At 47.2% G+C, this 27485-nt stretch overlaps 1 protein-coding gene across 1 annotated transcript in view; it reads left to right on the top strand.

The window, feature by feature from the left end:
* EFCAB6 (EF-hand calcium binding domain 6) overlaps positions 1-27485 on the top strand; it is a 204428-nt gene that overhangs the window by 133660 nt on the left and 43283 nt on the right. Inside the window, exons 19-22 of the mRNA XM_028115294.2 lie at positions 2904-3000; positions 7663-7781; positions 17072-17266; positions 21182-21337. Of these exons, the coding sequence (XP_027971095.2) occupies positions 2904-3000; positions 7663-7781; positions 17072-17266; positions 21182-21337 (567 nt within the window). The remainder of the gene's footprint in view (positions 1-2903; positions 3001-7662; positions 7782-17071; positions 17267-21181; positions 21338-27485) is intronic.

Here is a 27485-nt window from a genome sequence, read left to right as displayed (position 1 = left end):
GAAAATGCAACATAATCCTGCCAAACTTCCAAAACCTTTAGTGGTGAACTACAGACAAAGGATTAGACTGGTTGACCTTTGGATCCCTTTCCACCCTTGAAATTCCATAATTCTGTGGAGTCCAGTAGGCAGTTGGAGAGAGATGGAATGGAAGAGCAGGTGACATTATAGCACTAGCGGTACAGACGGGTGGGTAAAAGGCATCAGGGTGTGGTTGGGGACATAAGAAGGGATGACCTTTCAGAAGAGTAAATAAACTTTGGGATGAAAAGAGAGGAGTGGTCAAGGGTGGAGGGAGCCAGGTAGGGGCAAAAAATCACACTGACTGAAGGCACATTTGCCTGGCCCCAGGGTAGGTGCCCCCTTCATTGTGTCATTTAAAGAGCAGCATGATGAAGACCACCAGAGAGGGGAGAGATTATTAACAGTGACACATGGAACAGAAAGCCAGTAAAGACCCCTGGATTCGGCAGTATACAAGTAATTGGTGAATTTAAAAACTGGGGTGAGGACTTGATAAAGGGAGATGTGCCTGCCATAGTTTACACATGGACCCCCACGAGCTGACATTTTCCAGGAGGGAAAATGAAACTGGGCCCATCCGCATTTGGTCCATTTGAACGAACGGTAACTAAGGAAGAGGGAAGAGACCCCACCCAATCTGCCGCTGGTCCTCAGCACCCTGCCAACTGAGTAAATGCAAGAACTTGTGTTTGCCAAACTGTGGGAGTCACAATTTATGTAATTCACAGTTGATGTAATTAAAATAAGGCCCTCTGTATGTGGCACACAGGTCAGTAGCCCAGTGTAGGTTTCTGGGGTAATCACGGCCACCAATGAACTTGGTGACTCGCAGGTGCTGGGCACTGTAGATCATCGAGGAATTTGAGGAGTGGTCCCCAGGACAGCTGTCTGGGAGCACCAGCATTTCTTCGAAGGGATTGGAAGGAGAAGCCACACAGAGCGCTATTAGTACTGCTTGCTCTGTTGATTCTAGTTGCTGTGACCTGCCTTGCCGTCTGCTTGTGAAACGCGTGACAGAGTGGCACTTCCAGAAGAGTCTTGTCTGGTGGGCGGAAGCCGCAGGCTGCACTTCTCCAGCCCTTGCGCCCTGCCTGGTGCTCTAGCAGCACACTGGGAATGCCGCATTTGTTGAATTGAAACTGACATGCTAAGTGGAAGGAGGACCCCTCGGCGCATAAAAACCAAAGGTGGCCCTCACCTCTGTGAAACGTAGTATCTGGGGGCGCCCGGGTGGCTCCATCGCTTAAGCATCCAACTCTTGATCTCAGCTCAGGTCTTGATCCCCAGGGACATGAGTTCAAGCCCCGCATTGGGCCCCGTGCTGGACGTGGAAACTACTTTAAAAAAAAATGTAATATTTAATGGATGTTTTCCTATGAAGAGTGGGTTAAAGGAGCACCAAACATGTATCTTCCAATGGGAGCAAAAGCGGTAGTGAGAAAGGCATCTAAGGCGTCTAAAGCCTGAGTTTGAATGGCTCCCAGATACCGGCTGTGTGTGGTTTCGGCAAATTATTTAACCTCTCGAAACCACAGCTTCCTCTTTTGCAAAGTGGGATGGTAATGCCAGGATTTCGGGGAAAACTCAAGATCCTGCGAGTCACCTGACCGGCAGTGCTCAGCACGCACGGGTCCCTGAGACCATGGCGGCCATCATTACCCCAGAACCCCTTGCAGTGCTGCCGACCCGAGTGTCACACACAGATGGTCATGTTCAAAGCAGCCCTTCTTTGGGGATTACATAAACCTTTCACTTGCGTCGTGTGGAACACACAAATTCCTGCATTTTCTCAATTGGCAGTATATGGTGGTTGACTTTAGACTTTATTTCTTAGAGTCAGTTCATTTGCAGAAGCAGAAATAATACTTTTTTAAAGGGGCTACTTGGAGCTTGTTTGCTGTCTGTCCCCCACACTGGCTTTCTTGGGTCCCATAAGGAGAAATTTCTATGAGGGTCTGGATAGGCCTCGGTCAGATGTCCCTCTTACCCACTCTCAGGCAAGATGTGCTTCACCCGAGGGGCCCGTGAATAAGTGCGGGTTCCAAGTGGGTCCTCAGATGTGATCCTATTTCAGGAAACTGTTGGGGTGATGTGTGTACGGTCCGTTTTGTTGGAGGAATGTCTCGAGCGCTCTTGTATCTCCAGGGAGAATATTTCAGGTGCAGATCTGGATGTGCAAAGCTCAGGTGCCCAGAAATGGAGTGAGAGGTGCCCCTAGGAGCAAAGCAATTAGAAGACTAAGCAGGGAAGGATTTTACAGGTTTTCATACACCACCCCCGTCCCGCAATTAGTGGAAGAATCCAAGGCACCTCAAATTGCTTCGGCCACAGCCCTCACTGCCCCTCGCCGTGGCCTCTCCCTGGTGGTAAGCACAGGTGTTTTTTTTAAAGTGTCTTCCGTGTCCATCATTCTGTGAGGAAATAAACAGAATTTTGATCATTTTACGTACCGTGAGCCCAACCTGTGCACATCAGCTGGGACCGAGTAAGCAGTCCTCCCCCGCTGTTCCTGAAGTCTGCGTTCCAGTCACTCAAGTGTGTGAGTTCAGAAATAAAAGTTTTTAGCTGTTTTCTTCTAAGATACTTACTCTTCTATTGTGTTTTTCCCCCTTCTGAGAATAAATGAGCCCTGTTTGTTTTGTGAGCTGCAGAAAAAGTTGAACAGCATTTATCTGAAAATACACAAGGACTTATAAAATTTAAGAAGACTTCCCTAACATACAGCTGGGGAAATAAGACTGTATTTTAAGAATTAAGTTAGACCAGATGTGAAATAACAGACTTTAGCGGGGTCTTTGAAATGAATGGGGATGGGGAATCCCTTGGGAGATTAATGAGTCCATTAAATTTAAACACGGTTATTTTTTTTTTCTTTTAAGACCAAAACAGAAGGTCACAGATTCAGAACTAGCTTGTGAACAGGCTCATCAGTATCTTGTTACCAAAGCAAAAACCAGATGGTCAGACTTATCTAAGGTAAGAAAATGATTATTTCCTTAAAAGGAAAGGAAATGTATTTCAGTGTTCCCAGATCGTTGGGATGATCAAGCTGTTTAGATCCAGTCTTTGTATACCCCATCCGTGACTCCTGCTATTCTTAAAATACTTTTTCAAAATAAATTCTCACATTCAAGGTCAACTGATGTTTAGAAAAATGAGTAATTGTTGGAGTTACATAGACAGAAATTCCTAGCTTTATCTCAGGTTTGATATAAATTAAAATTTTAAGTAAAAAGAAATGACACTGTCATATTATTTGTACACAGTTCAAAATAAGCATCTTTAAGTGGTATTTCTTCCTGCCTTCCAAAATTATAGGAAACCCGTTTTGAAGGTGAATGCCCTCGACGGGCAGTCATGTACACTTATTTGGTGTTGAGGCAGGAACATAATCTAACGACAGCTGTAGCCCCAGGACAGTAGAACCGAGCATGCAGGACTCGGTTCATCCAGAAGTCTGGGGCGTGGGATCCTCCTTTCATAATGTAGCAAGGACACAATAACTTCGCCCTAGGGAGTATCTTTAAGACTGCACTATGGAGGTATTTTCACGTTGTTGTGAAGAATGCCTCCACTTTGTTTCATTTGGTCATTTTCTTTCAATGTTTGCCTCTCTTGGCCTGTGCGCAACGTGAAGTTCTGTCCTCCTGTAAGTCCTGGGCCGCCCGGGGCTGCCTCTCCCCAGTCCTCTGTCCTCAGAGCTGACTGTGCAGTGGCCCAGGGTGCAAATCACACGGATCGAGTCCTCGCACACCCACTGGGCAGCGCTGGCCTTCCGGAGCCTTCCCCTGGGAGTGCAGGGCCAGCTCTGGGCTGTGAGCTGCGGCCACATAGGCATGCCAGCCGAAAGAGGGCAGAGCACACTGTGTGACACCATTCTCCACGCCCTGTCCTCGGCTTCTCTCGGCCTGCCTCTCCTCCCGGCTACCTCTGTCCCCTCTTCCTCCTGCCCCACTCACGCCCCCTCCGCTGGCGCTACTCCCAGGGCCACTTCCAGGCCCTTCCCAGCTGCGACCTGCCCCACTTCGATGTATGCAGCACACCTCTAGGCCACGTGGGTTTGTGCCAGGGGTTCCGTGGTAGCAAAGGTCTCTCTGCTTCCACCTCTCAGCTCACTGACCAGGGCGGGGGCCAGTTAAGGAGCAAAGGCAGATAATTAACAAAGCAGGTGGGCGCTCTGGGGAAAATGAACAGGCTGCTAGGGGGGTGACGAGAGGGTGCGGTGGTCTTTGTTTCTACCTTGTGACATCCATCCTTCCTGAAATGCTTCTTCCCCTGGCTCTACAATGGCTCTGTGGGGCCTTCGCTGCTCCCTGCCCAGGCCTGCCCCCATCTGGGCTGGTGACCCCTCTCTGTCTCTGTGTTCACTGCTGCGAGCATGTCCTCTGCACTTGCCTATCCACATCTTGATTCCCGTGGCCTCTCAAAGTCATCTTTATCCTTGATGCTCTACAGAAACCCCAGTGTGTTCAGAGGAGGCACGGGGACCCCAGAGTGCTCTGTGCTAAACCAGCAGCCTCAAATCTGTCTCTTCTAGAACTCAGCCTGGCACAAGTGTGGGGAGGGAAGAAGACTCAGAGGGTTGCAGAGGAAGAGCAACCAGAACGGCTCCAATGGGGTGTGTGGAGCCACTTTGTCGGGAGTCAGGCATCCTGCCCATCCCCACGCCTCTCTCAGACCCCACAGGACTGAATGACCCTGCATGTCTTAGTAGTAAGATGGCTCTGCCACTCTTTTGCTTCCTTTTGCATAAAGCTCTGAAGGCATTCGTTCTGAATTCTGAACCTACAGAAAGTACAGTGATGCATAGCTAAGACTAGCAGCCTCCCGGTGATGAGGTGGGTGGTCCCCAGCCACCAGCACACCCCTGCTCTTTCCTTCTGGGGTGCCTCAAGGCAGGGGCCACGGCTCCCTTATGCTGCATCGCTGTTGAGGATTCACCAACCGGGACCTGCGAATATCAGAAGGGATGTAGTCTCTGGGAAAACTGCATGTGAAACTTGAACAAGAATTCCAGTATGGAGCCATCCAGCCATCTTCAGCTAGGGGCCCCAGTGAGCCTGTCAGCCAGGCTGGGCCAAGGATGCCTCCAGCCGAATGCTTGGACATACGCAGCCATCACCCCATTCTGGGCAGTCTCACGGGCTCATTCCCATGGAAGTGTCTTTGGAAACCAAGTTCTTTGAGTTCTTCAGCAAACATTATGAATTAACAATGCACTGTTACAAGATGGTAAAGAGACCGTGACCAAAAAAGGACATGGTCTCTGTCCCCAAGAGACTTGTGGTGTAAATACCAATAAGGCGCTAAAGAATTGTGTGAATTAATGATTGAAGTGGCTTGTTTTTAAGCTTGTTTTTTAAGCTGTGACACCACAGTGGAATATAATACTGATACCGATTATATGTATGTGTACTATGTATAATATGTATATATTTATATGTGTGTATAATATACATGAACACGTGTGTATGTATCGTAATACACATAATAATAACATACGTGCATAGTTTAGGGATGTTTAAGGTAGCATGCATCCCAAGCTGTATCCTGTCACGTAACCACCATCCAGATGAAGGAGGAGAACACTGTCCACATCTCAGACGTGGCACACTGTGTAAAGGGCCAGACGGTGACTAGCTTTGGCTCCTTGGGCTGTCGGCTTCAGTCCCAGCCACTCGGCTCCGCTGTGATGGCATTTGGTACTGTCAGACTTCATTGTTCTCCTCTGTAGTGGATGTATGACAGTATTTCACTGTAGCATTAGGTAGCGTGTGTGGGTTACTAATGAGAGTAAGCATCTTCTCACTTATTCCTGAGTCAGATTTCTTTTCTCCCTCGAGTGCCTGCTTGTACGTTTTCACACTGGGTTGTCTGGCTATTTCTCATTGGTCAAAAGGAGCTCCTATGACAGTTTGGCTCCTGGTCTTCGTAAGTGATAGGCGATGCAAATGTCTTCTCCCAGTGTGTGTTCTGTGTTTCCACCCTTCTCATAGGATATCTTTTGGTAAATATAAGTTCTTCCTTTTGAGGTAGTCAGATGTATTAACATTTCCTTGTAGGTCTTGTCCAAGAAACTGTGTTCCACCCAAAGTCGTGAAGATGTCCTTCTAGCGGCTTTCCCAGGTCCTTCTAGCGGCTTTCCCAGGTCCTTCTAGCGGCTTTCCCGTGTAGCCATTCACGTCCTGGCCTTGAAATCCACACCGCCTGTTTCCTGCATGTTGGGAGGCTACTTGTGCTCTTCCGTGTGGAGACCCAGCTGTCTAGGCCCTGGAAAGCCCAGCCTTTCCCTCACTGATCTATGGGAACACCACGATCTGCATCAAGGCCCCTGGGTGTCTCTGGGCTCCTCACTCTGTCCCACTGGTCACTCTTTCTGTCTTGGCACCAATACCACATCCTTGTAGTTACCATAACTCAGTAATACATTTTAATTAGCTGGTAGGCAAGTCCCTCCTCCTTGTTCTTTAGGAGTTTATGAATCAGTTTGTCAAGTTTCACAAAGAAACAAAACTTATTGGGAAATTCGTTGGGAGAGAAATGATGTCTTTACAATTTTGAGTCTTCCAGTTTGTGCCCATAGTGTATCTCCATTTATTTTGATATTTTTAGTATCTTTCAGTAAAGTTTTAGACTTTTCTGTGTGGCAGTCTTGCAATCATTTGTAAGATTTGTTCCTAGGACTTTCTATTTTTGATGCTATTATAAATTTTTTTTGAAATTTGTTTTCTGTGCCTGATATATAAAAATATGAATGATTTTACCTATTGATATAAAATCCGGACTCCTTGCTAAATTCTCTTATTATAGTAATTTGTGGATTCTTCCTATATATACAGCCATGTCATCTGTGAGTAATGACAGCTCTATTTCTTCCTGTCCCCCCATTATACCTTTTATTCCCTTTTCTTGCTTAACTACACTGGCTGACACCTCCAGTACCATGTTGAAGAGAGAGCAGCAGAGATATTACCTTGTTCCTGACCTTAAAGGGACTGTCTCCATCTTCACCATTGAGTGTGATGCTTGAAGAGTACTCTGCGCGTGTCCCACTGCATCTGCCCCACAGGGTTGTTATGAGAAGGGCCAGATGAGCTATTATGCACAAACAATTTAAGTCAGTGCTGAGTACCGCACATTACCTGCTAGTCTGTGGCCCTCTAAAGTGGCTGACAAATCCCCCAGACACATTTTGCATTCCTTGTAGACATTAAAAAGGTACCATATCATCTTATCATAACAGCTAGGGTCTCATGCGCCTCATCCCCCTCTTACGGCCAAAGAGCCGAAGCCACTGTGAGGGCTACAGTCTCATTTCCCAGGCTCTGCTTGCCCCTTCTTTCTAATAGTTTTTGAACCCAAGTTGTTGGTCAGGAGAAGAATCCAGATCACACACCTGAAACCACTCATTACCCAGAAACAAGCCCCTTCTAGTACGTGATACTTGTCCAAGTTTTGCTCTGTCACCTTCTTCACAGGAAATGGTGAGCGTATCTGGAACTTTGATAAAAAGGTAATTAAGCAGGTAGATGGAGAAAGAAATGTCTTAGATTATTCCAGATATTGACTATTGACAATCCTTTAGAGTGCCATGAACACGTTTTGTATGTTACTAAATGCTGTCTTGTCGTGTTCTAGAATTTTATAGAAACTGACAATGAGGGCAATGGCATTCTTCGGCGGCGGGATATAAAGAACGCACTATATGGGTTTGATATTCCTCTTACACCGAGGGAATTTGAAAAGCTCTGGATGAGGTGAGTGGAATCTGCAGGTCGGCTCCCTTTCATCCTGCCAGCCCCGGGTTGCTGGCTACAGCAAACTTAGCACCAGCTTTGCATGCTACTTGGGGGTGAAGTGCGGGGCCAGGAAAGGTTTCCGCTCAGTTGTGTCTGTTCTGGGTCCTTGCTTACCCGAGAAAGCAGCCTTGGCGAAGAGGCTGGTCTTCAGGACAATGGAGAATCAGGGTAACCACTCATCACCGATACCGGACTTGAGAGGTTTGCATTTGCGAGGAACGGGGAGTTCAAGCCCAAAGCTGTATTGTTTTAGAAAACTAAGTCACTCTCCAAAGACTTCATTCTAATACAACTAGCTCAGCAGACGGAGCCGCAGCCGGTAAGGGGAGAAGCCGTCTCTCCCCGGTGCCTAAAGATGGAAATCGATGTCGCACAACAGTTTTATAGATAAGTAATTTGTTGAAAGAAAATAACCGAACTTTTAGCATCTTGGAGTAGTTTCCTGAGAGTGTCTTAAACTGAACATAATATCTAATATTGGTTACATTTTTCAAAATGTATTTTAGATTTAGCTGTTCTTGAATGAGGTCCCCAGTTCCAACAGTCCCCATGTAGGTGTCTGAGTTTCAAGGTGCACTAACAGTGCGGTCCATTTCCAAGTTCCAGATCCATCTTTGAATTACCTCTGTCTTCATGATGCGTTTGCTGCCGCTTGCATCCCCCCAGGATGGCACACCAGTATTGTACATCCTCTCAGGGGCTAGCTCACGGAGCAGCTCCTGTAATTTTTTAGCTTTTCATCTGTTCAAAGTGGAAGGCTGAAATGTTGGCTGAGTTTAGAACTAGGTGGGCTGTTTTGTGTCTAATTTAGAAAAGCAACTTGAAGTTCTTACAGAATCCTTATTTTTTTTAGATCAGTTGCAACACAGGGCCAATTTAGGCTCCTTATTCATATTCTCTTCCAGTAGATGAAATGAGTAGGTCCCACTGAGTAACCAAAAGATTGGGGTACACAGGCACACGGATGGACCTCCCACTCTGTAGGCTTTTTGGATGATGCAAAGGGGTCTGTGTGGTCCTGATAGTCAGGGACCCGTCGGGGGATGCAAGCACTAACCCAAATGCTGGGGCACAGTGTTGCCTGTGACAAATGCCAGAGGAGGGACCATGGCGAGGAGGATGGGAGACAGAGGCGGGAGGATGGGGTGGGTGGGGGGCTGTGGAAGAGCAGGAAGCTGTCACAGTAGGAGTGAGATTGGAGTGGTTCCAGGGGGTCAGAGGGGAAGGAGGACTGTCTGACCCATGGGACAATCGGGAGGTGTTCCAGAAGCGCCCACCCAGGGCTTCCAGGGTGAGAAAGGAGGAGCAAGGCCATCACGGCCTGTAGTCCTAGTTTTCAGGCATCATTAGCCAGACGTTCGGGAATAGTGAAGGCTGAGCGGAGCAGTGGTGTGACCCAGCCATGCTTTAGGAAGATGAATCAGGAAACAGCTCAGAGAAGGGAAGGGTGGGCCCAGGGAGACGGCTGTCTCCGTCAGGGTAGGGTAGGATGAGGTCCTGAGCAGGGTGCGGGCCATAGGAAAGAGGGGTGTTGGAGCCAAGTGTCCCCTCGAGGGCTCCGGTGTAGAGAAGAGCACACTCACTTATCTTCCTAAAGGAGGAATAGAGCACATGCCCATTTAAATAGGACTGAGATACTCCCTGTTGCTTTTGGCTAAAATTTCTTTATTCATTTCTTGACATTATTAAATGTACAAATGTCTGCCGTGTGCTGAAAACTGTGTGAGGTCAGAATTTCATCTGCGTTTGTTCAGCTGGCTCACCCTGTGGACGGTGAGGGCTGAAGAGGAGAGCTCCACCACCAGGCGTGTGGCCATGGCTCTTGCCTCCGTCCTTACCGCTGTGTGGCCTCTGCAATGTTACTTCCCTTCTCTGTGCCTCACTCTGCTCTGCCCAATTTGTCTGAGGGGTGTGTTGGTCGGGGTAGGCTAGCTGCAGTAACCAACAGGGCAGCATCTCAGGGGCTTGCCCTGATAATGATGTCTCAATCTAGTGTGGGTACCGGGGGTGGGGGGTCTGCCCTCACATCATTCGGAGGCCAGGAGTCCCACCACCCCCTGGATCTTCTGTGTCTCCCAGCAGAGAAAGGGAAAGAGCACAGAGGACCATGTGGTCAGCCTTGTAGAGACCAGGCCTGGAAATGTGGCCGTCACCTTGCCCATGTTCTGTTGGCCAGAGTTCCTTCACCTGGCTGCTCTCACCTGCAAGGGAGTCTGGGAGAAGCAGTGTGGATATGTGTCCAGGGGCAAAAAAAAAAAAAAAAAAAATGGTGACAGGGAAACCCATGATGGCATCTGTCACATGTGGAATTACCTCCAAGGGAGAAGGCAGAGAGGCATTGCAGAGAGAGAAAACTTCAGGAATGGTTATACTAGGATCTGGGCAGGAAAGCAGAAACCACTCTACCATTTCTGGCCAAGCAGGGCTGAATGCAGTGACTGATACAGATGTCAGAGGGCTGGAAGTCTGAATGGGGAATGTGGTTTTACTCAGAGGTCAGAGGCTGATGGGCTCACAGAGTATGCTAGGAGGGGAGTCAGGAAACTGCTCTCCAATCTGGGACTGGAGGGCAAAAGAGAACAGGGTGTTTCTTGGAGGTCAGGAAGATGCCTCCACCCCAGCGCTGCCTCAGAATCTGCTAGAAGCTCAGCCACTGTGCAGGGCAGGAGCCATGGCCACAGCCATATGGCAGGAAGTGGAAACAGCCTGTGCTGCCCTCTTCCTGCCTTTTGACCGGGCACACCTCCCTGGGAGCATCCAGGTGGGTAACTCAGAAGATGTGCCAAAGGATGAGCATGGGGTTGAGAGCCACCAGAGGAACGTCCAGTTAATAGGCAGAGGATGGTGTCATGTTCCATGACCGCGGAATAACCTGGTTCCCTGGGATGCAGGCAGCCTCACTGGGGCAGGAGAGCAGGCTGCATGTCCACTGAACCAAATCATGAAAGTCAGGACAGCACAGGGACCCCATCCTAAGGCCAGGTGTTTAATAGGGAAAGACCTAGGCAGGCCTGTGTTCTAGAAAGATCACTCTGGCCATAGTGGGAGGATGACCTGCAGGAGTCTGGCTGGGAGGCAAAGAGATGAATTAGGGACTGTCTCAGTGGTCCACGTGAGAAGTGGTGAGCTTTCCTGGCAATGCAGGCAGGACTGGGAAGGAAGTGACAGGTGCGAGAGAGATTTAGGAAGAGCAAATGGGCCTTTAGCAGCCTGGAAGGAGAGGCTATGTGAGATCAGATGCTGCTGCAGAAATTGGGAAGACAACCTGAGGTGGCCGAGTAGGCTGGAGCTAAGGGCTGTGCTCTGAGCCAGAGCTGCAGCTGGTCCCATGGCACGCCACAGGAGCTGTGTGATGGTGGGCCAGTGGCTTGCCTTCTCTGGGCTTCAGTCAACTATCAAGTAGGACGGCAATGGGGCCAAATAATAGAGGCAGAGTACCTGGCACACATAAGCATAAAAACTGGCAGCAAAAAGATCATATAGATTTGAAATTCTTTTCTGATTGCGATATTAATGCATACTCATTTTAAAAGTCTCAGAAAATCCAGAAAAGCATAAAGGGAAAGAAAAGACAACAACAAAGCACCCTACTCAGTGGCCTACTCAGCAGACATGATAAATGGTGACCTGGTGGTGAGGCTTTCCCACCCATTCTCTACGTGTTCCCACGGTCTCAGCTAGTCGTCCTCACCCTCATTCACCGTCCTGGCCCGTGCCTCTCGACCGCTCCGTGTTCGCTGGCAAAGGCGGCTGCCTCGCTCTGCTCCACGCCCCACGTCCACCCCTGCACCGCAGAGCAGGAGGCGCTGAGCCGGCAAGAAGGTGCGGGCCAGCCGGGGGCTGTCCACGCGCCAGGAGCCTCCTTCACTCGCCCTAACGATGGGAGGGGCGTTCTCCCCCAGGGATGCAGGGAAGTCGGGGACAGCTGGGACCCATGTGACACGCACTGCCAGCCGAGGGGGTCTGCTTGTCAGAATAGGAAAGCCCCCCAAAATAGGTAAGTGGAAGTGAGTAGACCAATAACATTCTGCCCTTTCAAAAATACAAAATTAAAACCTAGGGTAGAATATAGAATGTAGACAAAAAAAAAAAAAATAGCATCCATCATTCACTCAATGTTTATTAAGCACCTATGAAGTACACTATTTTAGAGCCTCAGATTATTCTGGAGGGTCTAGTCAATGCTGTGGAAGCAAATTAATGAATTCACCCCCACATCTCAGTGGCTTAGCGCACTGATGTTTTATTTCTCACTCACCCAATGTCTACAGCGTGTTTACCAGCTCTTCTGGGCAATTCTCTTCCAAGTGATGGTTTGGGGAGCTGGCCAGGTTCCAGCTTGTGGCTTCATTAAGCCCTGCGGGGGTGTCTGCAGAGCCGGAGGATCACACGGGCTTGGGTGGGCTTCAGCCCCAAAGTGACACCCTCCCGCCTGCAGCCCCCACTAACTGCACAGGGGCTGGACAGATCGGGGAGGACCCAATCTTCATGGTGTGAAGTGAGCTGGGATGTAGGCTGGCTTATCAAGGATTAAAGGAACAAAATGTTCCAGCCTGAAGGAGGCTGGTGTGAAAGGGAACCTGCTCACTGAAGCCAAATCAGGATCTGTGAGGATGAGATTTCAGGAGCAGGGTGTTTGGTGTGGTTTTGGAGAGATTGCTAAGAATGAATTACAAGATAGAAGTCGATTCATTCATTTCTTCATTCATCTGAGCAATCACAAAGCAGGAATTTTTTGAAACTTTCTAAGTTGCAGGCCTTGTGCTGGATGCTGGGGTTCCAGAGACAGCCCCCACTCTCAGGCTGCTTACAGCTCGGCAGGGAGGGTAAGCGCGGAACACAATGTTGCGGGTCGTGGGAGCTGTGCGGGTGTTCAGGGAGGGGACACCCCCCCCCCGGGGGGGGATGCGAGGCCTGAGCTGAGTCTTTTTTTTTTTTTTTTCAAGCCTGCTGGAACTATCTTTTTTTTTTTTTTTTGATGTAGTGTTCCATGATTCATTGTTTGTTCATAACACCCAGTGCTCCATGCAGAACGTGCCCTCTTTAATACCCATCACCAGGCTAACCCATCCCCCTACCCTCCTCCCCTCTAGAACCCTCAGTTTGTTTTTCAGAGTCCATCATCTCTCATGGTTCGTCTCCCCCTCTGACTTACTCCCCTTCATTCTTCCTCTCCTGTTATCTTCTTTTTCTTTTTTCTTAAAATATGTTGCATTATTTGTTTCAGAAGTACAGATCTGTGATTCAACAGTCTTGCACAATTCACAGCGCTGAGCTGAGTCTTAATAAACAGTCATTTTATTAAGGAGGAAGGGCATCCCAGTGAGCAGAGGCCCGGAGGAGGGAGAAGTCTGGGACAGGAGAGGGAGGACACTGCCCATCACAGCAGAGCCTGAGACCCAGAGCCTGTCTGGCTCAGGCACCACCAGCACCAGGGGGCCCACTGTGGGAGGCACTTCCTCAGGGACTTGCTCAGCATGCAGAGCACCTTCTGTAGCCTCATTTCGTCAGACAGAATTCAACTATTTTGGATTTAAAACAGACTTTGCTGAAAAACTATGAAGACAATGCATTAGAAACATACCCAGAAGGCTAACACAGGGAGCCAAGTCTCCAAATTAACAGTATCAGATTAGTTGTATAAAGCCAGCTGATCAAGTGGACTTGATAGAAGGCTTTGGGGGTCATTGATACCCAATTTTTGCACATTTCTTGATATGGTAGGTAAGTTGTATCTTGGTCTTCCAACGCAAAAAGAAAAGACTATGCAAGGTAACTTTGCCGAATGCACCAGCTCATGGAAGAAGCCCTGACTCTAAGTTACCAGGAAGCGTGGTCATCTGCATTGGCCCAGCCATGGCAGCACCTGGCAAGAGGCTGCTGGGCACCCTGCTGTAGGACAGCAGGGCAAGGACAGCCGGAGCAGGGAAAGGACTTAACGGGGTCCAATGAGCAAGGTCTTTAGGTTAGGAGAGAGGAGACCAAACGGGACACGGTGGCTGGGAGGGAATTTTGGAAGTGCTTGGGGATGACTGGCCAGGTGGGCTCCTAGCTCAACATAGAGAACTTTTCGTGATCCACGTTGTCAGGCATCTCAGTGGGTGGTCTTTGAAGGAGTGCATTTCCCCTGCCGGCCTGGCTTTATCCAAGGCCAGACCGCCCCTCACTGGGGAGCACCGGGGAGGGAATCATGGCCCCGGACGGCCCCCAAACCTGTGATGCCACCAGGACTTGCTGACCGTGCCCAGTGGCCATGACCAACTCGGGCAGGGGAACACCACCCTGAAGGGTGGGGATGTGAGCCATCAGACCACCCTCCCTGGTGACCCCTGAGAAGATTCTGTAGGTCCCAAGCTGCATAGGTTGTCACGTCTACCTCTGCTGCCTGGCCCGGGTCGTCACTGGGGCTGACCCCAGACCCTCTAACTCTGGGGACAGAGGTGCTAGAAGGTGGGGCTGCCACTGACATAAGAATTGAGTGCCTGAACTGAGCATAAAGGACTGAGACTTTGAGCGAAGCAAAGCAATCGATGTGAACGTATTCAAATTGTGTGTACAACTGAGTTGCTGTATGCACAATAAATGGGCAGAGTAATCGGATTATATCATAAATTAGCGGCCATTGCCACATGCAAATGCAAGCTTTTATGGGTCCTCTGTTTATGTGCACATTTTTCCTGGCACATCTGTTGCCGAGCCATTTTAAAATTCAACCTTTATAGGCAAGTTGATTTTTTTTAAATGTTACACAAAGGATTATATAATGAAGGGTGAGGTTATGTAAGCTGAATTAACTCTCTTATTATTCACATTCATAACAATATTTTAGTTGCAATTGTGCAATCTGGTCTTCTGTTCCTTTGCGATGAGAATGGAATGTTTATGATCTTTATTAATGAAGTAATTAAGAAGTGTCTTTTCATTCAGTTCAAGTGTCATGATTTAGAGTTTGTTCTCAGTAATCTCTTGTGCATAACACGCCAGGATGGCGGCGCTTCCTTAGGAACACGCGTCCTTCGCATGCAGTAGCTTAGCAGACAAATATTGATAACCAAGCTTTGCAAGGCCTGTGGCCGGGCGCTGGGAGTTTGTAAGGATAACACGGCATGGTTGCTCGTGGTTGCCCCTCAACAAACTTGCCATCTAGCGGGGAAAGAAGGCACGTTCTAAAGGTGTGGTTGAGCCTTTGGGTGGTGAACAGCAGCAGCAAACACCAGCGTGCGCTCACTGGGTGCCAGGCCCTGGTCTAAGCCCCAGTGGGCATTTACCCGCCAATCCTCACCATGGCCCTGGAGAAATCCAGAGGAAAGTGAAAATACAGCACTTTTGACTTAGGAAGAGAGAGGAGTCATTGGTCAGTGACTGGTCTCCACACCATTCTTTCAGGAGGCCTCCTATAGGAACGGGGAGCCTTGGGGAGCTTCCCTTCCTTCCCCTCCCTTGGGACATTGATGGAAAATAAATACCCTTTCCGCAGCTAGAGTCTTATCACCAGCAGCAGGAAGAGCTACTTGCTAGAGGCCCCTGTGTGGCCTGGAGCATCATAGCCCTGCCCAAACCACAGGACATGCTTTGGCAGCCGGAGACCCCACAGGCCCTCTTTTGTGGGTGTGTCACTTGGTTTTGTTTTAGAAAGCAAATTCACTGAATACAGGTAGAATGGTATTTGGCCAGGGGTGGGGGGTGTTGCAAGTACTAAGGCTGCACGAATAACAGACACCTGGAAAGGCCTCAAATGGTTTCATAAATATATTGAGAGCAGCAGTAAGGCACTGACCTGAGACGTTGGGTCTAGGAAGGCCTTCAGGGGCTCACAGAGGAGGGACCAGAGTCCCAGAGGGGCCGAGGGCCTTGCCAGGGTCTCAGGGCGAGTGAGCGTCTGTTTGACTTGGAGTTAGTTCTCCACCCTGTGCTACCTCGAAGTCACAGAAGGGGAATCTCCTTACCTTGTAAGATAGAGGACCTGATCACAATGGGTCTGGATGCCAATAGGGCAGGTGGAAGTCAGACACGAAGCAGAAGTGTGGGGCACAGAAGCGACAAATGGGGGAGAGGGAGCCCCCCCCCAGTTCTATATGCACTTCAGGGAATGGCCCACTTGGCCTTGGGGAAGGACGGAGGGCATGCCAGCTCCCGGGATGCTCTGTGAACCCACACAAGGGCATGAACCGTTTGCCTAAACTTCCTTCCCCTCAGCCTCCTCCCCCCACCCCACCCCTCAAGGACAAGAAAGTCGGGGAAATAAATACGTTCTCTTCATTGCTGCTCAACCGAAACAGTCGCAAAGGTGTCTGTGTGTTGGAGGTGAGCAAGCGTGGGATCCTGCAGATTTTTCCACATCTTGTCAGTTAACGAGCAGAGGGAAGCTCGGCCACACACAGGAAAGCTGCCTGCCTGCACTCATGCTCAGTCAGACAAACGTCCAAACAGCCTGCTAGAGGATTATGCCCACAATGTTTAAATATAGTCTTGGTCCTTGTAACTCGGAGTTCATCTGGGAAAAATCATGTCCGCAAATGCCATTTTTATCAGATGAGGACCAAGATCTTTCGGTAAAAATAAATGCTTTTTTTTTCTTTAAAGAAAATCGACAATTTGCCTTAAAATTTTTTATTGAAGTAATTCTATTCTATTTGAATAATGCTGGGAGATAAAAACCCTCCATTATGCCTTTTTTAATGAATTATAATTCAGAAACATCTCAATAATAGAAAATGACATAAAAGGTACATAGCATAATTCTTATCTTGTTTTCCTTACTGGTCTCGCTGGTTGTATATAATTGGCATCTCTTCAAAGAGGAAATGGGAGATTTAAATCAAATGGCATTCATTTATTTAAGTTTTAAGATTGAATATGCTTTTTGAAGGACTTTTTCTAAACCTTAGCATAGTTCCCCTTACATGTAGGTGCTCAATAAAAAAAAATAAAAATAAAAACCCTGTTGAATGAATGACAGGCTTGATTTTAATTTTTTCTGTGGTCACAACCGTTTTCTAACAGAATGACAAGTGAATGAATTTGGTTGCTCTTTCCTGGGGACGAAGATCACCTCTCAGGAGGTGTGACCATTCTGTGGATGAGAGCAGCAGGTTTCCAACTTTGATGAGCCTATGACTCCTTGCCTGAGGATCTTGTCAAATGCAGATTCAGATCAGGTCTGGGTGCTATCAGAGAGCAGAGTCTGCATTTCCAGCTCACACACCCTGGTGCCTACTGATGATGGTCTTGTTTGTTTGTTTTCAAAGCTATGACACGGAGGGAAGAGGGCACATAACTTACCAAGAATTTTTACAGAAATTGGGGATTAACTACTCAGCAGACATTCATCGGCCCTACACGGAGGATTACTTCAACTTCATGGGTCATTTCACGAAGCCCCAGCAGATGCAAGAGGAGGTCAAGCAGCTGGAGCAGAACATGGATAGGGCCGCGCCAGTCAGGTAAGTGTGTAAGTATCGTGGGTCTGCGAGCTGGCCACCTGTTCAACACATGCCCTTGCGGCGAAAATGGTTTTAAAGTGGTCCCTCCCAGTGCTGGCAAAGTTGTCATGAAATTATAATACTCCTTTACTGCTGTAGATTCTAGAAACGGGCACCAGATCACAGAGTATAAAGAAGCTAAAAAGCTATGAGCCAACCCCGCCTTATCCAGTGACAGTCTCACACCATTCCTATTTTGTAGGTCACCCTTGAGAACATTTAAATGTTTACTAACCTGCACCCTGGGCCCTGCCCCTCACCCAACTAGAAGGCAAGTTCCAGAAGGACATGCCTGTCTTCACGCAGTGCAGAACAGTGCCTGACACCTCGTAGGCACCCCGCAAACCTCTGTTGAATAAATGAATGAACAAAACAGACATATTCTTTAACTCAGTACTTTGAGGACTATACCCCAAAGAAATAATGGAGTAGAGGCCAACAGTTAAGCGGTTGGAAGATACGATTTGCACTATATCTTCAACAACGACTAAAAGGGGCACCTGCCTTATAAAGTGTGGCCCCAAGGAACATGAAAAAGTATATGCCTATTCAATTAGCATCACAAAGACTATGGGAAATGTTTGTGATCAAGGGCTAATGGGAAGTGACATTTTAACCAGTATGTGTGTTGTGATTGGAACTGTGTCAAAAGTGGATGCCTGTCCGCAGGGACCAGAAGATGCTACGCAAAAGGTGATGTGTTGGATTTGGATGGTGGGTCCTTACATGACAACTTTCAGAGTTTAAAACTAATTCATAATGTCCTATTTAAAAAATTTGTAACACAGGAGAAAATGTTGCTGCATTCGATATAACCGTAAAGCAATGGGACCGATGTTCTCGATCGGTCCTAACTTGCCAAGGCTAGGACTCCATCCTCACTCCACAGCTCTGCCTTAGCCTCATGATGCTCTCCTCTGTGTTTCTGTCCATCTCCGGTCTGTCACTTCAGCTGTCCGTCCTCACCACCTCAAATGGCACCTGAATGAGTGAATGAGTTGTTACTAAAGAATCCACAAAGGAAATAAAAACTCCCAAGGACACAGGGAAGAAATGTAATGGCTCAACGGGGTTTAAGAGAAAAGCAGTTCAAACACACCCCTGAATTATGTCCAAGTTACTGAGTTATAAAGCCTGACGGGAGAGAATTGAGTTTGTGAGATTTAAAGTAAAAATAGGTGCAAGATTGGTATAAATCAAATACGCCATAAAACTAATGAAAAACTGGAATTTATCTTTACCAGACAGGGCTGGCCTCATTACCCACTTGTGTCTTCCCTCCTGCCACTTGTGAGTAATGAGGCTCTGAGAGAAATCTCACGTCCTCGGCACGCTCTCGGCACATTCATTCTTCCCCTTCCCGTGTTTCTATTTGTCGTGCGAACTGTGAGCCACCAGACTGTGCATCTCAGATCACCAAGTTTAGTTAACCAATTCACACTCACCCTGTCCTCCTTGCCACAGTTACACTTTCTTACCAAAGAAGACAAGCCTGATTTCACAAAAATGCCTGACCAGCTTCCATTTTCTCAAAGATGTCGAATTGTAAAATTGGCAAGTAAACAGGATCTACCTCCTCTGATGAGACAGACGAGAGTCAGGTTCATGTAAAGTGACCAAAATTTATATTTGCCTCTTAAATCTAAGAGAATTTATTTTGTTTAGAGTGCCCCAAATACGTTTTGAAAATTAAGAATCCTTTTTTTAAACTCACGTTTATTTTCCATGCCTTCCTCTTTTTTGCCCAAGTCTGAGTTGAAGATTTGGAACCAGAGCAGCATTGATGAGCTAGCTGCATTAGCCCTGGCCTGTTCCGGGATGTGGATTGGGGGGTATACAAGCGAAACCGGTGAAGCCCGGCCCAGCAAGGCCATGCCGGGCAGGGCTCTGTGGCCGTCCACTGGCCATGACAGTGCCCTCTTCGGACTGACTCACTGTCCAGACCAGGAACCAGACACGGACCCAGGGCAGCAGCAGCTCATCCCCGAGGGTCAGCTCCCACCGTTTCTGTTTGGCATGGTGCAATCGATGCTCCAAACCCTCATTTACTCTGTGCACACATTCACTCTGCAAGGGAAATAATTACTGCCTAGAAACCAGTCCAAGAAATGCTGAATGCCTCAATTTTCTAAAAATATGTATCTCAAAAAATGTTTTGATTTTTTTATACCTTCATTTGCTTTCATTTTGAAGGATTAAGTGGAATATAATAGTTGTGATGATGAGTAGTCATTTTGTAACATGGGACTGAATTCAGCATACACCTGTAAAGGAATCCAAAATGTTGCTTCTGTTGGTATACATTTGCAGAACCGTTAATGCAACTCATTTGTATCAGTTGCTCAAATGCCCAGTCAGCCAGCTCCACAGTGGATGCTAAGGAGGGAAGGGGGTGGATGGCCCATGTGGCTTCCAAGTCGGTGCCACTCCCCCCTCCTGACCTGTGTGCTCCCACTCAACTTCCTCATTCTGGATTGTTCTGTTCCTTTGGATTCTTTCTCCTAGGCATGCTCAAGGAACTGTTCTCTCCGCAAATACATCTCTGAGGTGGTAGACAATTACCAGCAAAGATTCTGTGTTTGGAATTTATAGCACATTCTCTTCCCTGAATAAGAACCCCACAGCCAAGCCCTAGTCTAAGCCCACCAGACAAGCATGTTGCTCAGGGCAGTAGGAAGGAGGTCTCTCTTTTTAGAGACCTGGGTGAGCCAAGGTCATGGAGTTTAGCATCAGTCCACCAAAGTCAGGTGCAAGATGGTTCATCCCTAAAGATTTCCACACTTTTTTAGACCCTTAACAATATATTTTTTTTGGTCAGGGAAGAATTTTCCTTAAAAAATGGATTTATAGAAACTTGAACATGTTCTGCAAGGAAAACAGCCCTCCAGCAGAAGCTGCAGCTGGACGCTGCCTCTGTCCCTGCGAGAGGCAGGCCCGGTCGGTCCCTGAATCCACCATGGTTCTGGGCACCCTTGTTCCACGTCTATAAAGTGGGGTGATAGTTACCTACCTCCCTTGCACTGTTGTTAAGAAGCATCAGTGGGAGAGAACATGAAGACAGCACAGCTCCTGGTTTGCCAGTTGATGGCCACAAACAGTGGCTGTGTTTCTTAACAACACAGTATTTGGTAAGAAGCCAGGTGTCCCAGGGCACCCCTTCTCCCCGGCTAACACTGAGAGCCTGTCCACCTTCCTCACTCCCCGAGCTCCCGCACCTCTGCCTTAGGGCCTTGGTGCTGGCTGTCCTGGGGCCCAGGAGAGCTATTTGGGGGTAACATGCATCTCTACTCAAGTGCCACCTTCCCAGTGGGGCCCACCTGCACCTCCCCATGGGAATTGCAGCCCCGCTCCCACTGCGGGTCTTCTCAGCCCCACTGTCCAGTCTCTACTGACGTACTGCACTCACCCCTTCTGTCTCACACCAGCCTGGCCCCATGGGGATGTAAGTTCTTCTGGGGATGCCTGTTTGAGCTCCTAGATGCATCCCAACACCCAGAGTGGTAGCTGGCACAGAGTAGGTGCTCCATGGGTTTTCACTGGGAGAATCAAGGTGTATTTCATATGTCTGTAATATCACTGTGGGTCTTAATTCCTCGTTCTATCTTTAAAGTACCAATTCTAGTAAAAAAAAAAAGCTTGTAATTTCTCTAACACAGTTTTGCTAATGATAATAATAATAACATGACAACAATACAGACCTATTATTTTTTCCAGAATACCTTTTAATGTAAGCATTACACCAAGGCTGCAAAACATCTTCAAAATTAGTTCTTTGATGAACAAGCAAATCATCATTAGAACAATCATGGAACTCTTGCTTTAAAGAAATGATTTGTTTTCCTGGTTTTAGGGTGTCTAAAATGTCTTCTCTTTCAGGGAAAAGCTTAAGGACCATTATCAAGATATCAGCAAAGCACTCACCAAACTAGACAGATCGAAAAACGGCTGTATACCCATAGGCAGGATGCAGAAGATGCTGCAGAAGTGTGGCTGTTCTCTTAAGGAAGAGGAGCTGACCGATCTTCTACGCAGGTTTTCCTCCGCTGGCTTAACAGTGCTTCTCACATAGTCGGGACTAGAAAATGGAAAACGAATGGCTTTCGCTTCTTCCTCTCTGTCCATTCAAACAGTGAAGTAACCTCCGGGCCACCCTGCGGCCAGGCTCCGTGGAGTCAACCCAAAGCACAAGGAGGGCGCACGTCACTCTTCCCCATGGCTCTCAACAGCATAATCCTTCTCCGCTAACATTAGTTTTTGCTTTCCCCACGTTACTCATGTCCTTTGGTGGGAGTCAGATGGTTCTACGAGGCTCAGTAAAGACAGCAGCCCCTTCACCCTGCTTCTCCGCATTTCCCCGTCCCCATGGTCCACAAAGCTGACGCTTTCATGGGTACCATTTGGTACTTAACTCGTGGTTCTAAGTGACAAGCTTTCTATGTGCTGCTTCCCGGTTTGTAACTTTCAGGCAGTGTCTGTTGACTCCATACCAGGAAGATGTGGGTTTAACTTTCCTTCGCCGATCACATAGCACCAACCACCTCACCCACTCAGCCTCCACCTCTCCATGGGGACCCACAAACTTTTCTCCGTGGGCCCCCATGTGGCTGCATCACAGTTTCGGGTAGATCAGTATTCAGGGTTTATAACGTTGTGACCTGTTTCATGGATCACTTTTCCCTTCCTACGTAGCATTTTGGGTTCCCTGGAATTAATAATGATTTTTGTTTGTTTGCATAGTTTTCTGTGTACTCAATATCACTAATGAAACCCCCACCATGCCCCGAGTCGTAAAATCTTTTTCTGGAGTGTTCAGACACATCAGCTCATCTTTTTCATACTCTTTAATTCTGTGAAACTTTCTGGATTACTTCATTAAGGACTTCCTCTCCTGTTCTTTGTGAAACTCTTATTTTTACTGAATATTCAACCACATAGGATATTTCCTCATATTTTAAAATCTTTCCCATCATCCAACTTTTCCTTCCTGCTTCCCCTTCTGGAAGACTTCCTCAACTTTAGCTCTCAGCCCTTCTTTTCGGATTTTTGTTTCTGCTGTCATACTTATCATATTTCTAATGACCAGAACTTGTTTTTGCTCTCAGAATGTTTGTCTTTCAGAGCATCATGTTCTTGTGCGAGATCTCATTTCCCTGAAGGTATTAACAACAGATTTTTTAAAAAGTTTTCTTCACCTGAGGGATCTCTCCTCAGTGTCACTTTTTTCTACTATTTTCCATGTTAGACACTCTCCTCGAAAATATGCTTATTTTAAGAGTGAGTTTCTAAGAAGCCAATTAGAATCTGGGCAGGTAGGTGGAGCTTACTGACTTGGCTTTGAATTTTCAGTCTGAACTACTGTGGTAGAGCAACCTGGCAGGGAGTGTCCTTGGAGGACCCCCAATGTCAAGATCTTTAATATTTTTCTTTTGGGCTGTCAAGTTTCCCGGAGACTAGGGTTATCACATAACATATAGGGATGCCTAGTTAAATTAGAATTTCAGATAAACAATAATATATTCAGTTTAAGTATGTGTCATGCAATATTTGGGATAAATTTATATTAAAATTATTTTGTTTACCTGAAATTCTAATTTAACAGGGTGTCCCACTAAATTTTTGTTGGTTTGTTTTCCTAAATCTGGCAACCCAACCAGAGAAGATTCTCTGGTGCCCTGCTGCCAACACTCTGGGAGCTGCCTGGGAGAAGAAGCCTGGAAGTTCCAACAGTCAGTGTGGCAAGCTGCATAATGCCCCCCTGAAGATATCCCGGTCCTAATTCCTGGAACCTTTGAATGTTATGTGATAAGGAAAAATGAGTGCTTGCAGATGTGATTAAGTTAAGGGTCTTGAGATGGGGAGATGATCCTGGATTGTCTGGGTGGGCCTCGGATCTCCGTGTCCTTATAAAAGGGAGTCGGGGAGAGGTTTCACCCAGAAGTGACCACAGAAAGAGAAATTGGAGTGGTGTGGCCACAAGCCAAGGATCACCAGCAGCCACGAGAAGCCGGAGGAGGCAAAGAACAGATTCTCCCATAGCCTCTGGAAGGAACACGGTCCTGCTGACACCTTGATCTTGACCCAGTAAAACTGACCTCTGGCTTCTGGTGCCCCAGAAGTGGAAAAGAAGAAATGTGTGGTGTTTTAAGCCACCCACTACTCTGGCATTTTGTTATGGAGCCATAGGAAACTATTTAGTAAAGTCAGGATATAAGCAAGCTTCCACTTAATCCCTCTTTTCATTAAGAACCCTCCCTATCTTGCCCTAGGACACCCGCTTTTTAGTTCAGAAACCCGGACTCCAGAGAGCACAGTTTCCAGAGCTCCCGTTTTGTGGTGGGTGAGGGGCACAGCTTCCGAGACACTTGGAATTCAGGAGGTCCATGGGGTCCAAGTGCTTCCCACACGGACTCTCAACCAGTCCTTCTATTTTTCTTTTTTGATGGTATAATTATTTTATGTTTTATTTTTTTTTTCATCATGATAAGCATACTCTGCAACCCCCATCCCCCACCGTGCCCCTCTGGGAACCAGCACTGTGTTCTCTGTGGGTAAGAGCCTGTCTCTTGTTTGTCTCTGTCCCTCCGTCTCTCTCTCTTTTCCTTTGCTCATTTGTTTTGTTTCTTAAATTCCACTTATGAGTGAAATCATATGGTATTTGTCTTTCTCTGATGGACATATTTCACTTAGCATAATACTCTCTAGCTCCATCCATGTTGCTGCAAATGTCAAGATATCATTCTTTTTTATGGCTGAGCAATATTCAAAGATAGATAGATGACAGATAGATAGATAGATGTACACACCCCATCTTCTTTTTTTTTTTTAATGAGGGGGATAGTATAGTCTTTTTTTTTTTAAGATTTATTTGAGAGAGTGAGAATGAGAGAGAGAGAGTACATGAGAGGGGGGAGGGTCAGAGGGAGAAGCATGCTCCCCTCCGAGCAGGGAGCCCAGTGCGGGACTCGATCCCGGGACTCCGGGATGATGACCTGAGCCGAAGGCAGTCACTTAACCAGCTGAGCCACCCAGGGGCCCCACCCCATCTTCTTTATCCATTCATCTATCAGGGACACTTGGGCTGCTTCCATAGTTTGGCTATTGTAGATAATGCTGCTATAAACATAGGGTGCATGTAGCCCTTTGAATTAGTGTTTCTGTATCCTTTGGGTAAATACCCAGTTGCATGATTACTGGGTCACAGCGTAGTTCTCTTTTTAAATTTTTGAGGACCCTCCATACTGTTTTCTGCGGTGGCTGCCCCAGTTTGCCTTCCCACCCAGAGTGCATAAGGGTTCCTTTTCCTCCACATCCTCACCAACCCCTGTGGTTTCCTATGTTTTTCATTTTAGCCACTCAGACAGGTGTAAGGTGACACCTCATTGTGGTTTTGGTTTGCAGTCCCTGCCTGATGGTGAGTGATACAGAGCATCCAGTCCTTCTCCTTTTTACCCCACAATGACTCCTCGCTGTAGACGGGTCCCCACGAGTTTCTTACCGGTACACAGTCCATAAACAGCCTCCACCCGTTTTTCACGCGACCCTTGAAGTGTTCCTTCCAGCTTCTGGCTCCCAAGGCTTTTAATCCAGGAAAGCACACCTTGGCTGTAATTCTCTGTATTTGCCCAGATCCTTCCAGATTTGGGGGTGATGTTTTGCCCTGTGATGTCAGTTTCCTGAATGGACAGGAAAAGCTATTGGTTTTCAGGTCATTCAGCTTTGTCAGGACAGACTGACACTTCCCAGTTCTGTGCATGTCAGCACCCCCTCTTTCTACCGCTGTCTCCCTGCTCGTTCCATGTCCCGTCTTTGCTCAGGTACAGTTCTACTCTGGGGAAAAGGTAGTTACATGTAACCTTCTGTCCTGGAGCCACAACCGGCTCTGCTGTGCTTGGTTCATACGTTGATTCTGAAACTCAAAAACTATTGACCAGCATTTCACAATTATGCCTATGTAAATACTGTTCAGTGCCCAGGTCATAAATGAAAAGTCGCTTTCTGCCAGTGGCACCATCCCTGAGCCTCTGTGTCCACCGTCTTGTAGGCACACCTGGGTGTCCATGCATCTTTTCTAAGTCGTACGGGGAAAGGTGGTTCTTTGTGTAAGCTGTTTCCAGGAATATAAAGAGCTGTTTTTTAGGAACACGGGGCTCAGGTAAAATTCAACATTGTCAACCTTCAGCTTTTCCCAGCCTTCCATCCCACTTCCCATTCTGACAGGTTTCCCCAGGTGCCCCCATCCTACAGCCTGCCCCTCCCCGACCATTGTCCTGTCCCAGGTCTGTCCCTACTGTTCCCAACAGGATTGGATCCCCTGTTTCCTACACCACATACCTTTTTATTGCTGATTTACAGCAATTGCTGATCTTACTTTGCTGGAGTACTTCCTGAAGTAACTTTCTAAGAAAGGGTGGGCAGGAAATAAATTTTCTGAGTTCTTTGTCTGAAAAAATTGTTTAATCCCCTTCATGCAGATTGCTAGCTTGTCTGAGCATAGAATCCTAGGGAGAAAATCATTTTTCCTTAAAATGTTGAAGCCGTTGCTCCATTGTGTTTGAGCAAGAGAAGTTCAGCGCCAGGGTGTGTGTGTGTGTGTGTGGTGTGTGGTGTGTGTGTGTGTAATGAAAAGAAGGACCCTTTCCTCCTCAAATATGCCTATACGTTCTCTTCTTCCTTAAACAGGATCTCCTCTCACTAAATGTATTTCCAGCTAAATGCGAATTCATATGCATTCAATGAATAAATCATAGAAAAACAGCACCAGATAAATAATTAACTAAATGATTGTAAGAGAGTCTTATTAAAACATGGTTAGGCTTGGTACTTTTCTAAGTAACAACAAAAAGACTGTGGGATTTCTGTAGTCCACCTTTCAATGGGGGTGATCAACTTTTTTACAAATTGAAACCTTAATAAGGATCCAACGCTTGGTTGCTTGTTTCTTCTCAAAGACCTCTTGATGATAAACATCTCTGTTATTTGTAATTATATGTAGATTATTCGTTTCCAGATCCAAAATAGACTTTTCTAAATAATACTGCGATTAGCATATGCATTTGATTTTATTACTAAATTTTAATACCAAGTTGGCAATTTATCCTGCTGATGAAATAGAGTTGATTAGCCTTTTCCTCCATGTCTCTGTCATGTGAGCCAGCGACGCGGGGCCCATGGAAGGCCGCTCTGCAGCTGTGGGTTGGAAAAGCACAGCTCTTGGCTCGTTTTCTTTAGAAGCAGATATCTGAGTCTCTAGAAACTTCTCTCTCTGGCTTAACCAACGTTCCACACTATTCTTCTTTGATGTGCACTCCACCCTGCTGATAGAAAGTTTGGGTGTCAGAGTGCCAGTAATTCTCAGAGACTTTAAGTGACAAAAATGGGAACTTTGAATGCAGTTAAACTTTATTTTGAATTATTACATCTTTAAATATGCTCTATGTTCTCATGAAACTTTGGGATTTTCTCTCAAAATATATTCTTCTAGACTTTAAAGATATTTTCTTCTGTGCTAGAGTTGAGGGCAGGAAGGAGCCTCTGTTTCTACCTGGTGTGTCCTCATTGAGACGTGCACTCAGAATTTCTCTTTGAGAAAGTACTAAGCATATAGGTTTTGTAAAACTGTTTCCTGGGTGCTTTCGGCTTGACACCTTTGTTCCGCCAATCTTGAAAAAGAATCTGACATCCATTTTCCTCAGTTCCTTTGTGCCTTTCCACGCTCTTTGACGTATTTCCCTTCTTTTCACATCCCGCTGCCATTTCTCAGCCCAGCACTCACTAGCTGAGGTTGCAATGATCACAACCTTGAGCGCCCACGCCCCCCAGCCTTGCCTCCAGACTGTCCCTGACCCCATTGCCAGGTGTATCTCCCCGCACCACCGTTCTGCAAGCCTCACGTCTCTGCTGAGGCACCTTGGTTTGCCCCAGTCAGTGGATCAGGTGCCCTAGCTGCGCCTTCTCTTCCCATCGTCCGCTCCCCGAAGCCTGAGCCCTGTTGTCCAGCCTTCAAGTCTCAGAGCCTCAGGGCAGGACAGTCTGTGGCCCCGGCAGCCCTCACGTCTATCCCTCACCTCGCTCTGTTATATGATGGTACCTGTGGGTGCCCGTCTACCGTCATAGCAACTGGCGTGCGTGCACCCATAGGCCAGAGAAGAGTGTCTTCACATTACTCACGTTCTGCTCACCG

Source organism: Eumetopias jubatus, unplaced genomic scaffold, assembly GCF_037043125.1.
Source record: "Eumetopias jubatus isolate StellerSeaLion01/CBP00866 unplaced genomic scaffold, mEumJub1_p1.0 scaffold_8, whole genome shotgun sequence".
Taxonomy (NCBI): domain Eukaryota; kingdom Metazoa; phylum Chordata; class Mammalia; order Carnivora; family Otariidae; genus Eumetopias; species Eumetopias jubatus.
The sequence above is the reverse complement of the archived record's forward strand: the minus strand, read 5'-3'. Positions and strand labels throughout refer to the sequence as shown.